The 20398-nt window shown below is 40.1% G+C and overlaps 1 protein-coding gene across 1 annotated transcript in view; it reads left to right on the top strand.

Annotated features, from left to right (window-relative positions):
- Positions 1–20398, top strand: part of trrap (transformation/transcription domain-associated protein) — a 70963-nt gene that overhangs the window by 26842 nt on the left and 23723 nt on the right. Inside the window, 20 exon segments of the mRNA XM_055149973.1 lie at positions 803–913; positions 1683–1829; positions 4098–4311; positions 4438–4566; positions 5122–5271; positions 6478–6677; positions 7043–7164; positions 8172–8385; positions 8549–8728; positions 8830–8976; positions 9070–9189; positions 10223–10510; positions 10592–10729; positions 10904–11016; positions 11135–11270; positions 13985–14176; positions 16606–16801; positions 18138–18256; positions 18349–18495; positions 19576–19676. Of these exon segments, the coding sequence (XP_055005948.1) occupies positions 803–913; positions 1683–1829; positions 4098–4311; positions 4438–4566; positions 5122–5271; positions 6478–6677; positions 7043–7164; positions 8172–8385; positions 8549–8728; positions 8830–8976; positions 9070–9189; positions 10223–10510; positions 10592–10729; positions 10904–11016; positions 11135–11270; positions 13985–14176; positions 16606–16801; positions 18138–18256; positions 18349–18495; positions 19576–19676 (3164 nt within the window).

Below are 20398 nucleotides of genomic sequence, written 5' to 3'. Positions count from 1 at the left end.
AGGGGCTGGCCTTGGATTTTCGAATCAACAAACGGTCCTCCCGAGCAGTTGTCTTGCGGGGTCTGCCGGACCTGGGCTTGTCAAAAACATCTCCAGTCATTTCAGATCTTTTTCTTATTCTTTGTACTTGACGCTGAGACACATTGAAGGTGTCAGCCACCTCAGCAGTGGATCTGGTCTTCAGCCTCTTGATAATTAACACTTTGGTCTCAGGGTGGATCTTAGGCATGTTGTCAGAGGTCAAGTTGCAGTTGATGTGAAGGTCTGGTGTGCTGGGGTTCTTTTTATACACACCCACTAATTGACTTGATCAGTAACTGATCACAGGTGAGGCTGTAATCTAGGATTGGGTGCATCATATGACAAGGTGACAAAACTTTTGTCTTGCCAAAATCTGACCTTTCTGTGTTCATTAAATGATCAATCTTTCTTCAGTGAAGCAAATTTATTTTAGTATATTGAGCATAATTTGGCAGGGTTTTAGCTTTCATATGAGACATTTCTAAAACCAATCGATTAATTTAAAGTCAGGTTATAAGCTTTTGTTTCTACAAAATGGATAAGCGACAAGACTTTTGTCAGGGACTGTAGAGGCAACTAAATACGCTTAACAGTATGAGAATATCAAAAACACAGCAGATGATTTGTATATTTACACGTTTGTTTTTTCGGTGAAAAATTCATTGAAAAAGTTAGGATGTGTTACAGATGTGGTAGAAAGTAGTTTAATTTACTGCAGTCCACCTTTTTGCAATTGTCACAGTATATCCATAATATCTATTTGTATATTTTCATACTTCAGGTATTTGGTCGCAGTCAGTCCCTGCCTGGCACAGAGACCATGCTCACTAAACCTGTGGAAAAGCAACATACGGACACTGTGGTCAACTTCCTCATCAGGATTGCGTGCCAGGTAACAGTCATTATCACCCAGCTAATCCGTGCTTACACACATCAGCCCGCACACAGCTCTGCCATGCGTAGCGCCTGCCAGGTAGGACATCCCTGGCTCCTCGCTGAAGGTAGGACGCACCTGGTGGCTGTCCGGAACATATCACTGCACATGGCACGCTGCAGTCCCCTCTGTGTCTCCTCCACACATGTCTCCTGGTCCAGTGACAGGGCTAACCTTGGTCAGATGCCCCAAATAGACCAGGGAGGTTTAACTCACCTTGACTTTTCTGCTTATTTTTGGATGGGCTCCATTCTCACAGATCACCCAACCGTCCCTTCCCAATGAGCCAAGGGGATCAAACCAGGGAAATGTATCAGGAAAAATATCTAGGGAGTCTCTTATTTAAAATCTGTATTTCCCCCCCAAGCTTGTAACAATGTATGCCCATAGTTTCCAAATAGTTGGTTGCAAATAAATTGGATGACTTGCAGTTAGTGGTGAGCGATATGCCAAAAAATGTTTACATGATTTTCTTGGAATCACATCAGATTTTCAATTTGATTAAGTTTAATTTACACTTGTTAAGATATGCAAAAATGTCCAGCCCTACTTTCACTTTTGGATTCTCAAATATGAATTCTTGAGCCAGAGAACAAGACATTAGAAGTCATCCATGTTATTTGCCCTTCTCATCCACCCTCACTTGTGACACCTCTCCTCTCAGTGTCCATAAAGGGTACTTGACTCTGTACACCATAATGATATTAACCCTTCTCGCCCTGTCCAGGTGAATGACAGCACCAATGTGGCTGGGTCGCCGGGGGAGCTGCTGTCCCGCCGCTGTGTCAGCCTGATGAAGACTGCCCTCAGGCCCGACATGTGGCCCCGCGCCGAACTCAAGCTGCAGTGGTTTGACAAGCTGCTCATGACAGTGGTAAGATCCTGGCATATGCTCTCGGTAATGATTCCTCCATTCTCTGGCTGCATTGTTTGTTTTTCTCCATAATTATTTGTTCAGTATTTTTTTATTATGTGTAACAAACACTCAATTTAAAGTTATTATTAAATAGTCATGCAGACATGGATGGATATACATGTGGGGCAAAATGTAATATGAGAGTTTGCTAGAACTAAAATGTACAAATATTATGCTAAATTGATTGTTTTTTAGCATATATACAATAACTTGCTTTGTGCAGTAGTTTCATTAGTAGAAAGCACGCTGATTGTGTTGTGATAGTGCTCTGAAGGGGGAGTTAGTCAACATGGGAAGCAAAGGAAGGCAGGACTCACCAAAAACGAAAGTGAAACTTATAAAACCTCTTGATACGTTACTTTCGGGTAATATAGCATTTTCAAAATAATAAACGATAACATGATCATCTAAATATATTATGTGTCAGTAGATTTGGTAGTAATTTTCATCTTTCTTTTCCATCATCATGATTCTTTGCATAATCAAGCATAATTATTATGTGTTACCACAAAATACTACACAAAAATAATGCAAGTGAAACATCAATAAATGAGATGATCTAAGCACAATTGGAAGCTATAATTTTAAAGTAAGATTGCAACGAGTTTACTTACTTTACTATATTTTTATGTTGTTATTTTTGCTCCAACTTTACTCAGCCTGGATCTTACGATGTGCCTTTGTTTGAAAGAGTTTCCAGCCCTGCTTAAGCTCCGACTCAGTGTTTGCTCTTACGTGGCCGAGTCTTTTGTCTGTTATCGGAAATACATGAAGAGAGGCGCCAACTGCCATAATGACAAAATAATGACAGCGCTGCGATAACGCCGGTCTCTCTGCTCTGGCCCGTGCCTCCCTGCTCTGCCCCCACACCCCTCCATTCTGAACTCCTCATCCTTGGCTCCACTATCACCCCACTGCGCCTCCACATCTCCAACTGCCTCCTGCCTGCACTTCCGCCCCTCTCCCTCTCTCTCTCTTATCGCGGTCTCTTTTTCTTTTCTTTTTATCCGCTCTCACCCCCTCCTCGACCCTCCCCCGTCTCATCTCTCCGGTCTGAATCCGACGCCGCTGCGGAGACAAGGTTATCAGGGAGCGCTCGCAATTGTCACGTCCTTCCCTTGTTCTCTTTTGGGGATCGTTGCTTCTGCCCAAGCCTTCTCCCTCAGACATGTACGTGCACACCCCCAATCAACCTATGCAGATCTCGAGGGACTGCCTCGACTAGACTTTCCGTAGCTCTCGCGCCTATCCGAATATACAAGCAGCCTCACCCACCATCTCACTCAGGCTAATGAACAACGCTCCAAATCGGATTGAGTTTTATTATCTGGCGTGGCAGTGATTAGGAGCCAAGAGAGGCCGTGTCAAAGGGCCACAAAACATGTTGTAGGCATAGACACATCCATGGAGTTGACACGCTGCCATTGTGTTAATACCATACTGAATCAATATGACCTCATGTCTACCTTGGCCCTTATCACACAGAGTCACCTTGTTCATTAGGCAAGATTACTGGAACAAGTCTGGCCAAGATTATCCTCTTGGTCTTTCCATTGTCATAAACAGTAATTGCAATTGAGACAAAATTAGGGCCCCATGCACCTTTTTATTGATTTTTGGATTTACTGGTGATTTGATCAGCTTTATCTTTTCAATAGAAGCGTTTTTTTTGTGTGTGTGTGTGTGTGTGTGTAGATTGTGCGTGTGCATTTCTATATCCAAGATTTTATTTATTTTAGGGATGGTTGATATATTATTTATTTATTTATTTTAGGAATGGTTGATATATTCATCTAGGCAAATAACGAAATAACGATTACTTCCATATGTTTATCAATATTGTAAAATTTATGTTGTATTTGTTGTTACATTTATGAATTAATTTATAATACATTTTTTGAGAAAAACAACAAAATGACTAACAAAATATATTCTCGCTGATATTGTGTAATGTCTTGTTTTTATTATGGTAATTGCATAAACATACAGCCTTCGTTTTATTTCCATTAAAAATTGGCACAAAATATTGGTCATTTTTACAGATATTACATTTTATTAATTCTTCTCCAAGCTAGAAAAGACAACCATGCTGTGTTTTATGTCATTTTTGTCTTTAAAAGTAATTATCTAATTTCCATGATAGTTTAATCGGTAGTCTGTTATATTTCATCGAACAGACTTATTTCAAATGGTTTTCTCAAATATATCTTTCACTTTTGTGTGTAGGAACAGCCAGCCCAAGCCAATATTTCCAACATCTGCACTGGGCTGGAGATCCTGTGCTTCCTCCTGTCCGTGCTGCAGTCCCCCGCCATCTTGGCCCACTTCAAGCCTCTCCAGAGGGGCATCGCTGCGTGCATGACCTGTACCAATACTAAAGTGCTGCGGGCAGTCCACTCCCTCCTCTCTCGCCTCATGAGTATCTTCCCCACTGAGCCCAGTAAGTTTGGTGTTAATGGTGTGTCTGTGTTTATTTCTTACACCAATATGTCTGGTTCAGTCTCTGGGTGTGAATTTTTTTGTTGTTGTGTAATATATATAATTTAAAGTCTTATTTGTTGTACAGGCTCATCTACTGTAGCATCAAAGTATGAAGAACTGGAGTGCCTGTACGCTGCTGTGGGCAAAGTTATCTACGAGGGACTTACCAACTATGAAAAAGCCACAAGCAACACAAACCCCACACAACTTTTCGGTAAAATGTGCTCTATTTTTATCATGGGATTTCTCTTTTTTTTTTTCTCCACATTGGGCAATTAGCATATGTAGTTAAAAATCAAGCCAACAGGGTCTAGTGCTTGAGCTAACAGCTGGATGGTAAAAATGGCCAGAACCCAACGATTTGTGAAAGGATGTCTTTGGGAGTGTTTAACTTTACTTTATGCCCCTAAAATGTTATGGTTGTGTTCAAAATGAGCCCTATTTTCAATAACTGTGTGTCTTTGGAGAAACATTGTAAAGATAATAGAGTTGGATACAGCTCCCTGTTAAGCAGTTGTGGTCAGTAAAAAGCATTGGGTGCCCCTGTGTTAGAGGTCCTGCTGATGTTCTGCAACTGTCCGGCCAAAGCATGACATTTTAACATTTGCTCTCCCATGTGGACCCACTACAGGGAGAACCATTACTCATCCCTATCCGTTTCCTCGGTAACATTGTGAACCCTCTGTTTCCTGTAAAAGCTGCTCTTTAACACGCTGAGACTGTGTGTGTCCTCACTTTTGTCCTCTGTTCTGTGCCTCTATTTGAACAGGAACGCTTATGATTCTGAAGTCGGCCTGCAGTTACAATGCCAGCTACATCGACCGGCTCATCTCTGTGTTCATGCGCTCACTGCAGAAGATGGTACGGGAACACCTGAGCCCCCAGCAGGCCAATCCAGGGGTCACAGAGACCAGCACAGGTACAGGTCCAGGGGTACTGGCCAGTGTGCCAGGCATACACCATTATATTTGTTCTGTTCTTGTTTTAATAATCTGAGTAAAATAGAACTTTATATATTATATATTATATTATATTATAACATAACATATAGATACTGATATTTTTAAGCATATACTGTCATGGTGATGTGCCAATCGTATTTCTTTGTGCCAGTAAAATGCCTGGACAATGTCATATAATTTTTAGAAAAGGCAAAACTTGATAAAAATAATAAAAATCATATTTATTATACAGATGATTATAGATATTGCTTATTAGAGGCACTCTACCAGATTTTTAAGGTACAATGTTAAATGTAAAAATTGATTTATTTAATTGTTCAGCTGTATGCAATGATCCAAACGTTTTCCCATATTTGTTAACACTTTTCTAAATTCTGATTATTCTGATTATTACGATTTGTAAAGTTTATAAGGTCATTTCACAATTATCAGAGGTCAGGTTGGAGTTTTGCCATCACACCCCTAACAATATCTAGCATGCTAACAGCATTAATTACCTGGTTCTTGGCTGATAAAAACAGTTTATTATTATTACTGCACACAATAGTCTAATTTTGAGCTGTAGATATATTAATATATCTCTACTGGGACATGGCAGATTTTATTTTATCCCATGAAGAAAATGTCAAAACATAACATATGCACATACTTAAAATAATTTTCTTTCGATATTCCATATTATAGTATTGAAATGTATTGATGTTACTGCCAACTCCAGCTGAAGTTGACTTGCTGTGCTGCCTTGCCTAAGCTTTGTTTTATTCTGTCCCGGCAAACTCTTTGATTTATTGTAATGCTTACAACACACACTTGCTACATGATCTTCCTTTGATTCCTGATTACATTTGTGATATCTCTGCGATGCCAAGCTGCTTCAAAAGACTCAATCACATACTGTACTCAGGCCTTCATTCATGTTCACAAATGTTTCCAGTCTTGTGATAGATGCCCTCCTCTGATCGTCTGCTTTCACTGGGCGGGTGCTCTCTTCTAGTTCCAAGCTGAGAGATCAAGTTGTTTTGTTTCTCTTGTGAAAAACTCACAAAGATACACTGCCATCTATCTTCTATAATATGCTCCTACTAGCAAGCACAGTTATTTGTCATAGTGAAACACAAATAGTTTCTAACATTAGATTTTGATTGCTTCTTTCGCTCTTTCAGTGACAAGTGAGCTGGTTATGTTGAGCCTGGATCTGGTGAAGACTCGTCTCTCTGTGATGAGTATGGAAATGAGGAAGAACTTTATCCAGGTCATTCTAACCTCTCTCATCGAGAAGTCACCTGATCCTAAAATCCTCCGGGCTGTGGTCAAAATTGTTGAGGAGTGGGTGAAAAACAATTCGCCAATGGCTGCGAATCAGGTGAGATGAAGTTTTTTTATGTTAATCATGAGCTGTGTGTGTTAACATTTACAAAAATATTCTAAGCAACTGTATAAAACTGCACTATATAATTTTTATGGAAGGGCAGCCACATGCTTGTTTCCATGGAGATATGGCCTTCCAGGGAAGCTATCACCCTAGAGACAAGCATATATTTTAGAGAAATAATAACATTTGTAACTGAATAGATAGCCAGATATAAGTTTAATGCCAAACTGTGGAATGACCTCTCTTGGGTCAGACCCTCCTTCAGAATAGTTACACAGTGCACCTTTAAATAAACTAGACTTGTCAAATATTGTGCAAATGGTTTAACTTCTTTCTATTTACCAAATTACTCTCAGATGCCCAACCTGCGTGAGAAGTCCATCTTGCTGGTGAAGATGATGACCTACATAGAGAAGCGCTTCCCCGATGAGCTGGAGTTAAATGCTCAGTTCTTGGACCTCGTTAATTACGTCTACAGGTAATTACTCCCATTTATCACATGACCAAATGGCCGAACCGCGGATGCCATGCCGCCCTTGCTCCCACCCTAACGAGAAGGATGAAGGTTGAGGTGGGAAGAGATGTGGTAGGTTCAAGGAGCATTAGAATCTCTTTTGGATTTTAATTAATGGATTTTTTTTTTTTTGGCTTAGGGAAAAAATATGAATGTTAAATTGATGTATTATTTGTTTAAAGTGGGAATTTATCACTCCAAGTTATCTGTAGACAGGCATTGTAAATCAGAGGTCACAGTACAGCTGGAGGTAGTGGAGGGAGCGTGCCAGGCGGCTTTAGTGGTGTCAGGGCTCAGCTTACACCTGACAGAACCCCCAGTGGGCGCAGGGCAAAGGGCACAGACGCCTCCAATGCCCGCTATTCATCAAACGAAGCTCTTTGTCTTCCTGTCTCGCACACATACACATACAATCAGCCTAATGTACACTGCATCCCTCCGCCCCATCTGCTCTTCTCTTTTAATACAATACAGTAAAGCTGTGATAGACAGGCTGTAATGATAATGAAATGATAAAGCAGCTGTGCCTGGACAATGTGTCATTAAGAGAATTGGGCTAATGTTGGGCTGGAAGTACCGTTCCTTTGTTGTCCTCTCTCTGCCACCTCTCTCCTCTTTCCTCCTGTTACGTGAATCACACCCACGAGGGCCATTCATGCGGCTGGGTGGTGGAGAAAAGGATGGTTTAGCATATAATACATGGCTTTATTATCACAGCAGTCTCCACCTCTCACATTTTACAATACATTCTGTTATTCTGTGTCCCCTCATAACACATCAGTGGCATGGCTGTACCACACCATACTTTTCTCAAATTCTTAAGATGAGTGACTATGTAAGTAACTATAGTAGTAACTATTTTTTTTTACTGTAAAGCAGATCACTCATGTTTAGGATCTCTTCAACTAAGTAGATAGTGAATAACACTGAAAACAAGCCCACTAAATTTTATTTATTTTTTATTTCTTTAGGGATGAGAGTCTCTCAGGAAGTGACATCACATCCAAACTTGAGCCTGCCTTCCTCTCGGGACTGCGCTGCTCTCAGCCCATGATCAGGGCCAAGTTCTTTGAGGTCTTTGATGCGTCCATGAAGAGACGGGTCTATGAAAGACTACTGTACATCTGCTGCTCTCAGAACTGGGAGGCCATGGGCAGCCACTTCTGGATCAAACAGTGCATTGAGGTAAAGACTGAAGCTTTTTTTTTTTTTTTTTATCCACCATTATACAATTGAAAAAATCAAGTCAAAACAAAAATGTCTATTTTAGTCAGTTTGAGGTGGCCTCCTGTCAGCCCGTCAGTGTCACTCACAGTTTGTTTTGCATCTGTGTGACTTTGTTTGCTAGCTACTGTTGGCTGTGTGCGAGCGAAACACCATCATAGGCACCAGCTGTCAGGGATCAATGCTACCTTCTATCACGAATGTCATCAACCTGGCTGACAGCCATGACCGCGCCGCCTTTGCCATGGCAACACGCATCAAGCAGGAGCCACGTGAGCGAGAGAACAGCGAGACTAAGGAGGAGGTGAAGACGGATTTAACTTTCTGCTTTAATAACTGATACAGAAGAGGTATTTTTGACTGCACTATGTGATGAACTAATGTAATGTTATGATCTTATTTCAGGATGTAGAGATCGACATAGAGTTGGCACCAGGCGACCAGACGGCCATTCCAAAGACTAAGGAACAGGCCGAGAGAGACGCAGGCAACCAACTGCACATGCTCACCAACCGCCATGACAAGTTCCTCGACTCACTGCGTGAGGTGAAGGTACGGAAGTGAAAAACCTCAAGCTCAATAATTTATTTAATATCTCTCCTGTAGTTGCAGTTTAGCATTACCTGACACTTTACTTTATTGTAGACTGGGGCTCTGCTAAATGCTCTGGTCCAACTTTGCCACATCTCCACACCACTGGCTGAGAGGAGCTGGGTTCAACTCTTCCCTCGCCTCTGGAAGATCCTCTCTGACCGCCAGCAACATGTGAGTTTTACATAACGTCAGATATAGGAGCTAGTTGGCCTGAAATTCAGTATGGATTAAATGCTTGTATGCTTAGTCAGTCATTACATTTTTAATTGCTTTGATAAAGATTTTTTGTAAAAGTAGTGGTGTTGCAAGTAGATATTTGTGCAATATAATGAAAACAATTTGTATAACAGTTTACATGTAAAACAAAATACACTGGTAAGATTGCTTTTGTCTTAGAAAAAAATGTTATAAAGGTCAAAATTATTATGAAAAACACAATTTCCTTAGCATAATATTCTTTGTCTTTATGTGTTTATCTTATCTTCACATCTTATCAGTGACGTTGGTAGCACTGTAACTAAGACCCCTGGATACCTAATTTGTGCCAGCAAATATGCAATTTACACCTAATTAGACATTCATTTTTTTCCTCAATATGGAAATGAGAGGCAAACGCAGAAAAGCTGTGATGAGTGCAATGAACCAGATGCATATAGAGGATTTAGAGACCTTTTCAATGGTTTTGATTTGGAGCTGTTTGAAGCTGTGAAATGTCTGAAGTTCACTATTGAAAAACATTAAGAGTTGTGACTCTAATGTGACAGGCTCACAGGGCTGATTAAACTGACCATCAAATGTCAGTTTACAAGGCTGTCTGGCAGAGTGGCAAATTAGTTTCATTCTTCAACATGTTTTACATTTCTTTAGATTATTATTGAGTATGTGGCACAGTGGTTGAGGGAACGGCCTTGTTGTCAGAAACAGAGGGTTAGTTTTCTGTAACATGTTAGCAATCAGCGCTAAACTATAGGGTTAGCAGTATTTATGCAGAATAAGACAGGCAAATTTGTTTATGAGGGAAATTATGGTATTTTGCAGCCATTGTGATTTGCTAATTGTGTATTATGTTCAATTGCAACCCTAGTATATGCAAGAAGACACTCTAGTTTTTGTAGTTATTTAGATATACTTGCTTGTTTGCCTTCTTGTACCTAGGTTTTCAAACACTTGCCTGCACCATATTCATACTGTTTTTGTTGTCCAGGCGCTCTCGGGAGAGATGAGTCCGTTCCTGTGCAGTGGCAGTCACCAGGCTCAGAGGGACTGTCAGCCCAGTGCCCTCAACTGTTTTGTGGAGGCCATGTCTCAGTGCGTGCCCCCCATCCCTATCCGGCCCTGTGTGCTCAAATACCTGGGCAAGACTCACAACCTGTGGCTCCGCTCCACTCTGATGCTGGAGCAACAAGCCTTTGAGAAGGGCCTGAGCATTCACAGCAAGCCCAAACAGAGCACTGAGTTCTATGAGCAGGAGAGCATCACTCCTCCACAACAGGTAAGATAGTTTATGGAGAGAAAGACTGTTTTTTGTTATATTCTTCTATAAACTTACCTTTTAACTGTTTTGTGTCTCAAGGAGATTTTGGACTCCTTGGCAGAACTCTACTCCCTGCTTCAGGAGGAGGACATGTGGGCTGGTCTGTGGCAAAAAAGATGCAAGTTTCCTGAGACAGCCACTGCCATTGCCTATGAGCAACATGGCTTCTTTGAACAGGTAGGGTAGTAATAGTTTGTTGTTCATTATTAAGTTTTAAGCATTAACAACTCAGATTTCATCTCCTATTACATTTAAAAGCAATTGTTTATTTGATTATAAAATAATGTTTGAATAATTGTAGGATGTGTGATCCTTTCTAGCCTAATTTTCTTCTAAAAATATTTCTTTTAGGCCCAAGAAAGCTATGAAAAAGCAATGGAGAAGGCTAGAAAAGAGCACGAGAGGAGCAACGTGTCCCCTGCCATCTTCCCTGAGTACCAGCTCTGGGAGGACCACTGGATACGGTAATTTCTATCATAAAAAAGACAAAATTCTAATTTAATAACATACTGCATGCACAGTATACCACACACTGCTTTTAAAGTCATCCAAGCATTTTATCTCTCTGCTTTTTATGTTTAGCTGTTCTAAGGAATTGAACCAGTGGGAGCCATTGACAGAATATGGACAATCTAAAGGACACTCCAACCCTTATCTAGTGCTGGAGTGTGCCTGGAGAGTTTCCAATTGGACTGCCATGAAGGAAGCTCTGGTACAGGTGAGCAGTGCCCAGTCATCAGATATGGATGTACGGATGTCTGATCACCATTTACTCTTGAGGAAGCTATAACTCTTAATTGTAAAAAATATATAGGCACAAGTTCTCAGACTCTGTGGAGCCTGGCGAGGTAAAGGATGGACTATATATTAAATCGCGTGTTCCAGTACAGTGCTGTATATTAAGCCTTGGTCCCAAGTCATTATAAAGTATAGTAACTTGATATGGGCATTATATTCATAGTCTTCTGTGGTACTTCAACCAGGAGAATAAGACAAGGGACCATAAAACTGAGGAAATGCAGTTCAGCTGTTTGCTCTGTTAATTTATTGGCCTCATGTTTCTTAAAACAAAGTGTGGACGGGTGGGCGGCCTGTGATAGCACCTGACGTATAACAAATAACTCCTGCTTTGCTCTTTCAAGGAGACTTGGAACCAATCCATTGAGCCGTTGAGTCCTAAGGTGACACCTAATTAAATTGTCTGGACGGCCACACCACAAGTCCCTTTATCCCAGCTTCAGTCCTCCACTCCTCTAACCGACCATTTCTCTTCTTTTGTCGAATACTTCCACAACTTCAGAAAGACTTTACTTTGTTCGAACCACCATTGTCATTTTCATCAAGACAGCTTAATATTACACATTTGACTACTAGAAAAAGTTTAGTACTTAAAGCCCCATTGTGCAACCTTTTAAGTCAAAAAAAGACTGGAAAAAAAAGCATGTTTTTATTGTACTAAAAAAAGTACTGACCTAAAAACTGACTTTTATTTGGCCTGGAGGAGGGCCTCCACCTGCTTTTTTCATGGAAATATAATTCCTTTGGATATAATTTGACATATATATGACATATAATCTATTCGCCTCAACAGAGAATGTTCCAGATTGTTATATTTTTTATGTCCACGGAACGTGATGTGCCACCTCCCAAATGTTACAGTACTGCTTTAAGTTTTCCTGTTAACTCAGTTTTGACTATTAAGGTGAAATGGTGCTGATTCCAACTCAGTTTTGGGGGAAATCTTCCCCAATTCTGGTCATTCTTAAAAATTTGCTCTTAAAAAATGTAATCATACCTTTTCTTGCCCTTAAACTTTTTCATAATGTGCATAATTCCGTCAGATTTTCTCAATAGTGTGTAGTACCCCCTCTCCTACCCTGGCCCCCACATTTCCAGTTTTAGCCACTAATATTTACGACAGCTGCGCGCGTGAGTAATTACCAGGCATCTGCTGCAGGGTGATTTGTTTTATGGTGAGGAGAAGAGCGAGGCTTTTTGTTTGCCCGAATGCACGCCGCCTGCCCCCTCCCCATACACATACACACATACACACACACACACACACAGTCCCAGTCTTGTGCCGAAGTCCAAATGTCCCCCGCTTTCAATTAAAGCTGCCTCTTGATAAGGGCGGTTCTGTCTTGGGGATATTCATCAAGTGTCAGGTCTGATAAATGTGCTCTGACCGATCACTGTAATTTTCTTCAACATCGGGCAGCACAAATACACACCTGTGCGTTTGCTCTCACATGCTATTTTCATTCTCATTTCTTTCTCCCTTTTCCATAACTGTATGAAACAAACAAGAGAAAAGTTACAGCAATTTTAACACCTCATTTAGTTAATTTGGAGTATAAAGTGATCTTTCTGTACTTTTCTGGTTAAGGGTTTTTGTCCATTCACTTTTGCATTTGATTGTCCTAATGATGAAAGTCAGATTGTTTTTAAGCAGTCTTTTGGAATTTTATTATAAACATACTCAAAATTTAAGAGCGACAGTCTCACAAATGTTTATTCCTTTTCCTCAATATCTCCTTGAGCTCCTTATATTTGAAAAAACATTAGTTTTTACCTTGTTCTTAAATAATTTCAGATTATTTTTTTTTGGATTAAGATCTGCTGTATTATGTGTGTACTGTATGTTTTGTGAGTGGGCAGCACGTGGTGATATGACTGCTCCCCAGGCTATTGTTTGTGTGGTGTTAATGCACTCTGAGTTTTAATCAATAGCTGGGCCTTTTCCACTTTCCGCTTCTGTGTCAGACTCGTCAGCCTGATTAGTCATTAGCACAAAAGTCCTGTTGAAGCCATTCACAAAATGAGCAGGGAAAGCATTCTGCACTGTATTTATCTGGGTACTAAATTATGCACAGTGTCATAGTCTTTCTCCCCTTGGATGTTTTAATTTAATTAGAACAGCACCACCCAAGATGATAATAAAGAGTATTTGTTGTTGTGCTGGGCATTTGATCATCTAAGACAAACACTGTACAATAAAATTAGATACAGGGAGGATTGGGCAAACTAAAATTGAACATCACAAAACACATTTTCTCATCATAAATTAATCACAACATTGAGGATATTGATGAAGCAGGGGTGCACCTCTTTTTCTCCTAAATTTGTAAATTTTTAAACTTTTTTCCCACAGATAGTATTCTGTAAAAGCCTCACTTTGTGACAGTCAAACTGTTGTAGTACACTATTTGCATCTAATACTGATAGGGTATATAATCTTTGGTAAACCCTTAAGTGTCATAAGCTATACACTGGTTGCGTAGTCCACCCCAGGAACTAGTTTTAAAAACATACGTCCTTGTTTAAAATTGAGGTACCCCAGGTTTAAAAGGTGAATTTGGTCTGCAAAAAATGTGTAACTAAGTAAATTCCCTCATTGTCTGACTTCTAACTGATTTCCTTATTGTGTTTCAGGTGGAGCTGAGCTGTCCCAAAGAGATGGCCTGGAAGGTGAACATGCACCGTGGGTACCTGGCCATCTGTCACCCAGAGGAGCAGCAGCTCAATTACATCGAGCGCCTGGTGGAAATGGCTTCTAGCCTGGCCATCCGCGAGTGGAGAAGACTACCTCACATCGTGTCACACGTGCACACCCCCCTGCTGCAGGTGAGTTCGCATTAGGCCTGAAATTAACCCTTCCAAAACAACAATTTTGTTTTTGGCAATACTTTTCTGACTGAAATCATTACTAAAATCTGATAGAATATAGCTTCTTACAGTGCATTTTAAATTCTTGTAAGCATTTTATAGAAGTCCCTAGGGGTAGGTGATGTGTCAAATTGATATATACACACACACACACTTTTTTTTTTTTTGGTCCACCCCTTCAAGTCCTTGCAATTTACATACAGTTCAATAAAGCTTGTTTATAACTATACAAGAGAATACCAGTTTACAGTGCAACTAGCCTTTCTGTGATAAACTCTGTATTGTGATATCCATGTCAAAAGATCATCAACCACCCAGGGACACTGCCTTGTTGAGTCCTCTAGATAACTGCCTTTATCTCCTCTCCCTCCGAAACCCATTTTGTAAAATTTAGATAGATTATAAAAAAGAAAAATCTAAAATATTTTAAGCCTCTTTGGTTCCACAATGAGAGATTACATTGGACTGGGACAATGATTAAAAGTGCATAAAAAAGAAGACAGGTGATGGGAATTAAAAAGGTGATGAGTTAACACAATGGGGAAGAGTACAAGGGGAGACGAAGAGGAGAAGAAGAGAATACGGAGTTAGTTTAGAAAGGCTGTAATTACTTTGCCGCCATCAGATACCATTTGATTAAATACCTGGCGCCGAATTACATTTACATGATGAATGGGACTCTCTGAATGAAGGTTAGAAATGGGCTATCAGCTGATATGAACAGATAATTGTGAAAAATATTGCATTGTCTAATTTATTTTGTTTCGGGTGTCTTCCATATACTGAGCATTTGCCACATTTATCTTTCCATTTAAATTGTGTTCCCTTATTTTCGTGTTTCGCTCTTACATATGTGCTGTCCAATTATTTACCCTAGTTGAGGGAAAACAAGCTATTTATTCCTCTGTCTAGCCAAGCGCCCAGTTGTAAATCTCTATTCCAGACTTTATAACTGCCATTCACAACTCCATAAGCCAAAGTGAATGGGAATTTTTGCCAGTACAGTAAGGTTTAGATACACTTGAAAAAAAAATTCTAGTTATTATAAGGTCCTAGCTCCCAAGTCTCCAAATGACTATCTATGGATTATCAGCCCCAGTATTGATCAGTGGGGCGGAGATTAATATTGATTGATGGGCAGTCATAATGGAATGATTGATTCTATGTGCGCAGAAAGGCTTTAGAACAATCGATAAGTCGTCTTTTCGCACAATGAGACTGAGCCCTCACTTATCAATTTCAAATTTTCACCTCGTTCCTGGGACATTTATAGTGACAGATCTAGGGTGGATTTTGATTACCTATAGAAGCAGTCTTGAAAGACTTGATAGATTTTTGAGCTAATATTTGGATGGGCCTAAAATAAAAAGCTTTTCCACAGCATTTGCAGTTCAAAATCATTTAGATTAGTCACATGTGTAGCAAGTTTGGATAAAAAGAAAGGGCAGAAAATGCATGCAAAAAAGAAGAAAATTACTTAACATTACGGAAAATATCGATCAGATTAAGAATACTTTGAAAATTATTTGATTGTTTGGACGCTCAAGGGTGTTCATTTTACTATTCTGCGCATTATCATTCTCTCTACATCTGGTGATGGTAAAGGTCTACTGGAATAAGGTACTAGAAAGCTTTTTTTTGAACCTTCATGTCAGAGTAGTCCTGGTATACTGTTCTTTTGAGCTACATTTCTTTGGGCACTTTGATCTATATAATCTGTGGAGATTGTCAGCTTTTTAGGATACTGAGTTTAAACCTGAAGTCACTGACCTGCAGATTCTGTTTTTCTGTCTTCAACCCATCTGCAACTGCACCTTTCTTTTTCATTGACACACTCTCTCTTTGTTCTGTTTCAACAGAGGTGACAATTCCTAAACCTTTCTGCTGTGATCTTATGGTTACTGTTCTACTTAATTTCAATTGATCTTATGCAGTATTGAACTGTCTTAAAATTCCGAGGCCAGTGAAAGTTGGAATCATTTTAACTGGTATAATACAAAACAGATTTGGCACATGACATACCTTTTGTTGTTATTTTCTAACAAAACTCTAGCAAGATTAAGTGCAGCTGCCGTACCATGTCTGGACCAAGATTTTGAAGCGGGCTGCCAGCCATTCCAAACAATTCCAAAAAAAACCCCACAATTCTAACTGTAAACACAAATGCTGCTTTTGGCTATGCGAGATTGGCTAATATTGTCTTTGGATACTAAATCTTGTGTGAGGATGATGAATTATTGCCAGTCTACGTTTGGCAGTGGCTTCCTTCCAACAACCACTGTGAACCAACCTGTTTCAACCCCAAAGTGGCAAATTACAAAATATTTTAAAAAGTTAATTCAATCCAGAAATGCTAAGAGAATATTTGCATTTGTAATTCCCTCTAGGCTGCACAACAAATCATTGAGCTCCAGGAAGCTGCCCAAATCAATGCCGGACTTCAGCCAGCCAACTTGGGCCGCAACACCAGCCTCCACGACATGAAAACTGTGGTGAAAACCTGGAGGAACCGCCTGCCCATAGTGTCTGATGACCTGTCCCACTGGAGCAGTATCTTCATGTGGCGCCAGCATCACTACCAAGGTAATGCTTCCCACGCCCCTACTGCACCTGAAGCACCTTTGGACGTTGTATTGTGGTTGTATTGTATCGGGGTCAAAAGTCTCAAATTATATTCTACTAAACTGGATACTCATTTGAGGAGGTATACTAAAAAAGTCAGTCACAAGCCAGAAATTAACCTTTCAAGAATAGCTTTAGAACAATCTTGAGCTGTCAGAACAAGTATAAGACCATATAGACTAGTATACATCCATTGACCACTATGGAACATACCTTGACTGAGTGATTACACAGATAAAATAAAGCTTTGTAATAATATAAAAGAAAGTATTATTATTATTATTTAATGCTGAAAATCACATTCTATAGTCTACATAAAGCATGTTTTTTATTATCATTGCTGAGTAGGTATGGAGTCTATTCTAGGCCATGATAATCACGATTATTACTATATCGACTTATCATTCAATATGAGAGAGCTGGAACAATATTATTTAGTGCTCAAAATGTTTTGTAGTTTGTCTTAATATGATGAGATTTGAGCTTGAGAGAGTTAAAAAAAAATCTTCTGTGGCTAATTATTGCTTCAGTCTTCTATTTATTTGCCTTTTAATGATACTGTCAAGGAATATCTTACATTATTGTTTTGTCAGTGACATATGGTAGTTTCAATATAATTGTTTATCACAGTATATAGCAATATATCATGCTTCAAAATTTGTTATCATGGCAGGCAGGCCTAGTCTATTCCTTAGTATCGTAATCAAGTTTGAGATTTTAGTACCGTGACAACACTACTTTGTATCGACTTTTTCATGGGCTTTTGACATGGCAGTTGTACAATGCCCTGTCATATAGCATTGTCATAGCATCTCGCGCTCAGTGGCGCTAGTTCCAGGAAGACATCTTGTTTTCAAAGGCCAGAACACCCACCGGGTCTCTGCATTTTCAAATGTCAACTCTATCTCCCTGTAGAATAAGCCACACATATTCACACACACGAACAAACTTTTTCTCTTTTTACCTTGGTTCTCTATTCTTTCCCACTGTGACTTTGAAGCTATTCCGAATGACCAGCATTGCAAAATGTGTTGTTTTGAGTTCGTAGCACATGCTGTGAACCCCAGATATAATGATAGCTGGATAAAGTTGAGTTCATTCGTACATGGCAGCCCTTCAAACTTAAAGTGAAGTTTTCTTGATGGAAATTATTGCCATGGTCCATTTACTGTTCAATACCTGCTGCCCTCCCCTGTGTTTAATGGCAGGGCTGTCACAGAGGTAGAGGATTGACAAATTAATCTCGTTATGCTCTATTTGTCAGATTGAGTCATTTTTGTCTCCCCTTTCTCTACAGCGATCGTGACAGCATATGAAACCAACACACAGCATGATCCCAATAACAACAATGCAATGCTGGGAGTACATGCGTCAGCCTCTGCCATCATTCAGTATGGCAAAATTGGACGTAAACAGGTACAGAGATCAGTTTGCATTCTCATTGTAAATCAATCTAATTAATTGTTACTGGCTATACTTAATTTATATACTTTTTATTTTAAAAACAGGGGTTGGTGAATGTAGCGCTGGACATCCTCAGCCGTATTCACACCATCCCTACAGTGCCCATTGTGGACTGCTTCCAGAAGATCAGACAGCAAGTCAAATGTTACTTGCAGCTAGCGGGTGTCATGGGAAAGAATGAATGTATGCAGGTAAGGCCATGGAGGGTATATTGTTAATGCCATTGTTGATTTGTCTATTGTCTAATTGACTATCTGTTGTGTAATTGTCCGTAACTGCTACTAAAACAGTTCAATTTAAAGCCTGGACCATAGAGTTATAATACTATATTGAAGGTTGATTCAGTGTTTTCTGAACTTTTCACACCAAGTAGAGCAGAGTACATCCCAATATTTGGTCTTTCATGTGCCACCAGATCTAAACTAAACCCAAAAGAGGACAAAAAATACTAATGTTAAATTCAGCAAATATTTGAACAGGAGAGGGACCACCTCTCTAGGTACAGGTGGTACAGTGGTACAGATACCACAGTTTGAAAACCACTGGCATTCTGTCCTCTTGGTGGTTCTTTCTTCTAGAAATTATACATGTTCATAAACTTTCTGTGGCACTCCCTAGATGCAAAATCAATACAAAAAGGGTGACTGGTTGACCATGATTGTTAAAACCTAACCACAAACAGTGTCATAGTAATTAAAATATGCTTACTTAACATGAATACAATTGACCAAGGAAAGTACTGAAAGTGTCCAAAGTGGCTTTAGGAGATAGCAGTAAGACTTAGTGAGCAGTGTAACTCTGGAGTTGCTCCTTAAGCCTATGAAGTGTTCTGATTAATAGAAGTGGTTCAACACACCACAAGTCATTAAAAGTGCCAGTAGACACTCCTCTCTCTCCCTCTCTCTTTCCCTCTCTCACTTTCTCGCACTTTCTCACCTCTATCTCATCTCCTCTGGCTCTCTCTGCCCCCCCCCAGCCCTCCCTTCCACATACTCACCCCTCCTCACACCCTCTTCTCCTTTCCTCACCCCTCCTCTCCCTCTGCACATCGTTTGTCACAGCCGCACATGGGGGACACCTAATCAGAGCCTCACCATAATGGAAGTCTAGTTCCCTTAACGCCTCTTTTTCTTATTTCTTAATGAACACCGCGCCATTTGTTTGTTTTTCACCTGTGATTATTGCCCTGTCTCAAAACAAAATGTCTCCCAAATTATTTTCAAAGTTTATTTGTTAGTAATTAAGTTCAAAATTGACTGTTGCCTTTGTAGGGGCTGGAAGTGATTGAGTCGACTAATTTGAAGTATTTCACCAAAGAGATGACAGCTGAGTTCTACGCACTCAAGGGCATGTTTCTAGCTCAGATCAACAAGTAAGTCTTTGCACAGCAATTTGTTAACACAATGTCACCATTTAACTTATTATTTATAAAAACATTTTTGACAAAGTTTGTCCCATTTCTTTTCATTATCACTTTGTCTTTTATGCACGTGGGTGTATTGTTTTGTCAGGATATTGCATTTAAAATCTTGCCACTAGCACTAGCAGAGGTTCCACAGAGATTTTGTTGACATGTCTTTAGAAGTGCATACTCTTGTAGAGTATGTCAACAGTTTGTTAGGCATTTGACTGCAGGGGTTGCCCATAGAGCAGATAGCTTTAACCTCACAGCTTGACTAGGCTGTGCACATCCACTCTGTCCCCGTCTCGTCATATCCAACATGACAACGTGTCCTCAGGGTGGGAAGACGAATAGCGGGTGCCTTATTAAATGTATATGCAGCTCAATTATTAACTCCAGGCAATTTGCAGGGAATCTCCCGGATCAGCAGAAGTTGCCTCCACCTCGGCAAGCTTTTTATTGCTGTCATTAAAGTTCTCCTGTATGTCGGGGGGAGAATTAACAGCAGAGCAGGGGGCCAGAGAGGGGCCTATAACTGCACGAGCTTGTGCTGGGGATTTTTGGGATCATTCAATTAAACGTCTGTCGAAGGTTTTGACAGTCTACCGGGTCCCGCCGTCGCTACTGCTCCTGTCGGCCTGACTGGTAGCAAAAGTAACCGAGGCAACCCTGTTGAGTATTACTGAGGGGTC

This window comes from Boleophthalmus pectinirostris, unplaced genomic scaffold (assembly GCF_026225935.1).
Source record: "Boleophthalmus pectinirostris isolate CB_2022bp ecotype Guang Dong unplaced genomic scaffold, ASM2622593v1 HiC_scaffold_14, whole genome shotgun sequence".
Taxonomy (NCBI): Eukaryota; Metazoa; Chordata; class Actinopteri; order Gobiiformes; family Gobiidae; genus Boleophthalmus; species Boleophthalmus pectinirostris.
The sequence above is the reverse complement of the archived record's forward strand: the minus strand, read 5'-3'. Positions and strand labels throughout refer to the sequence as shown.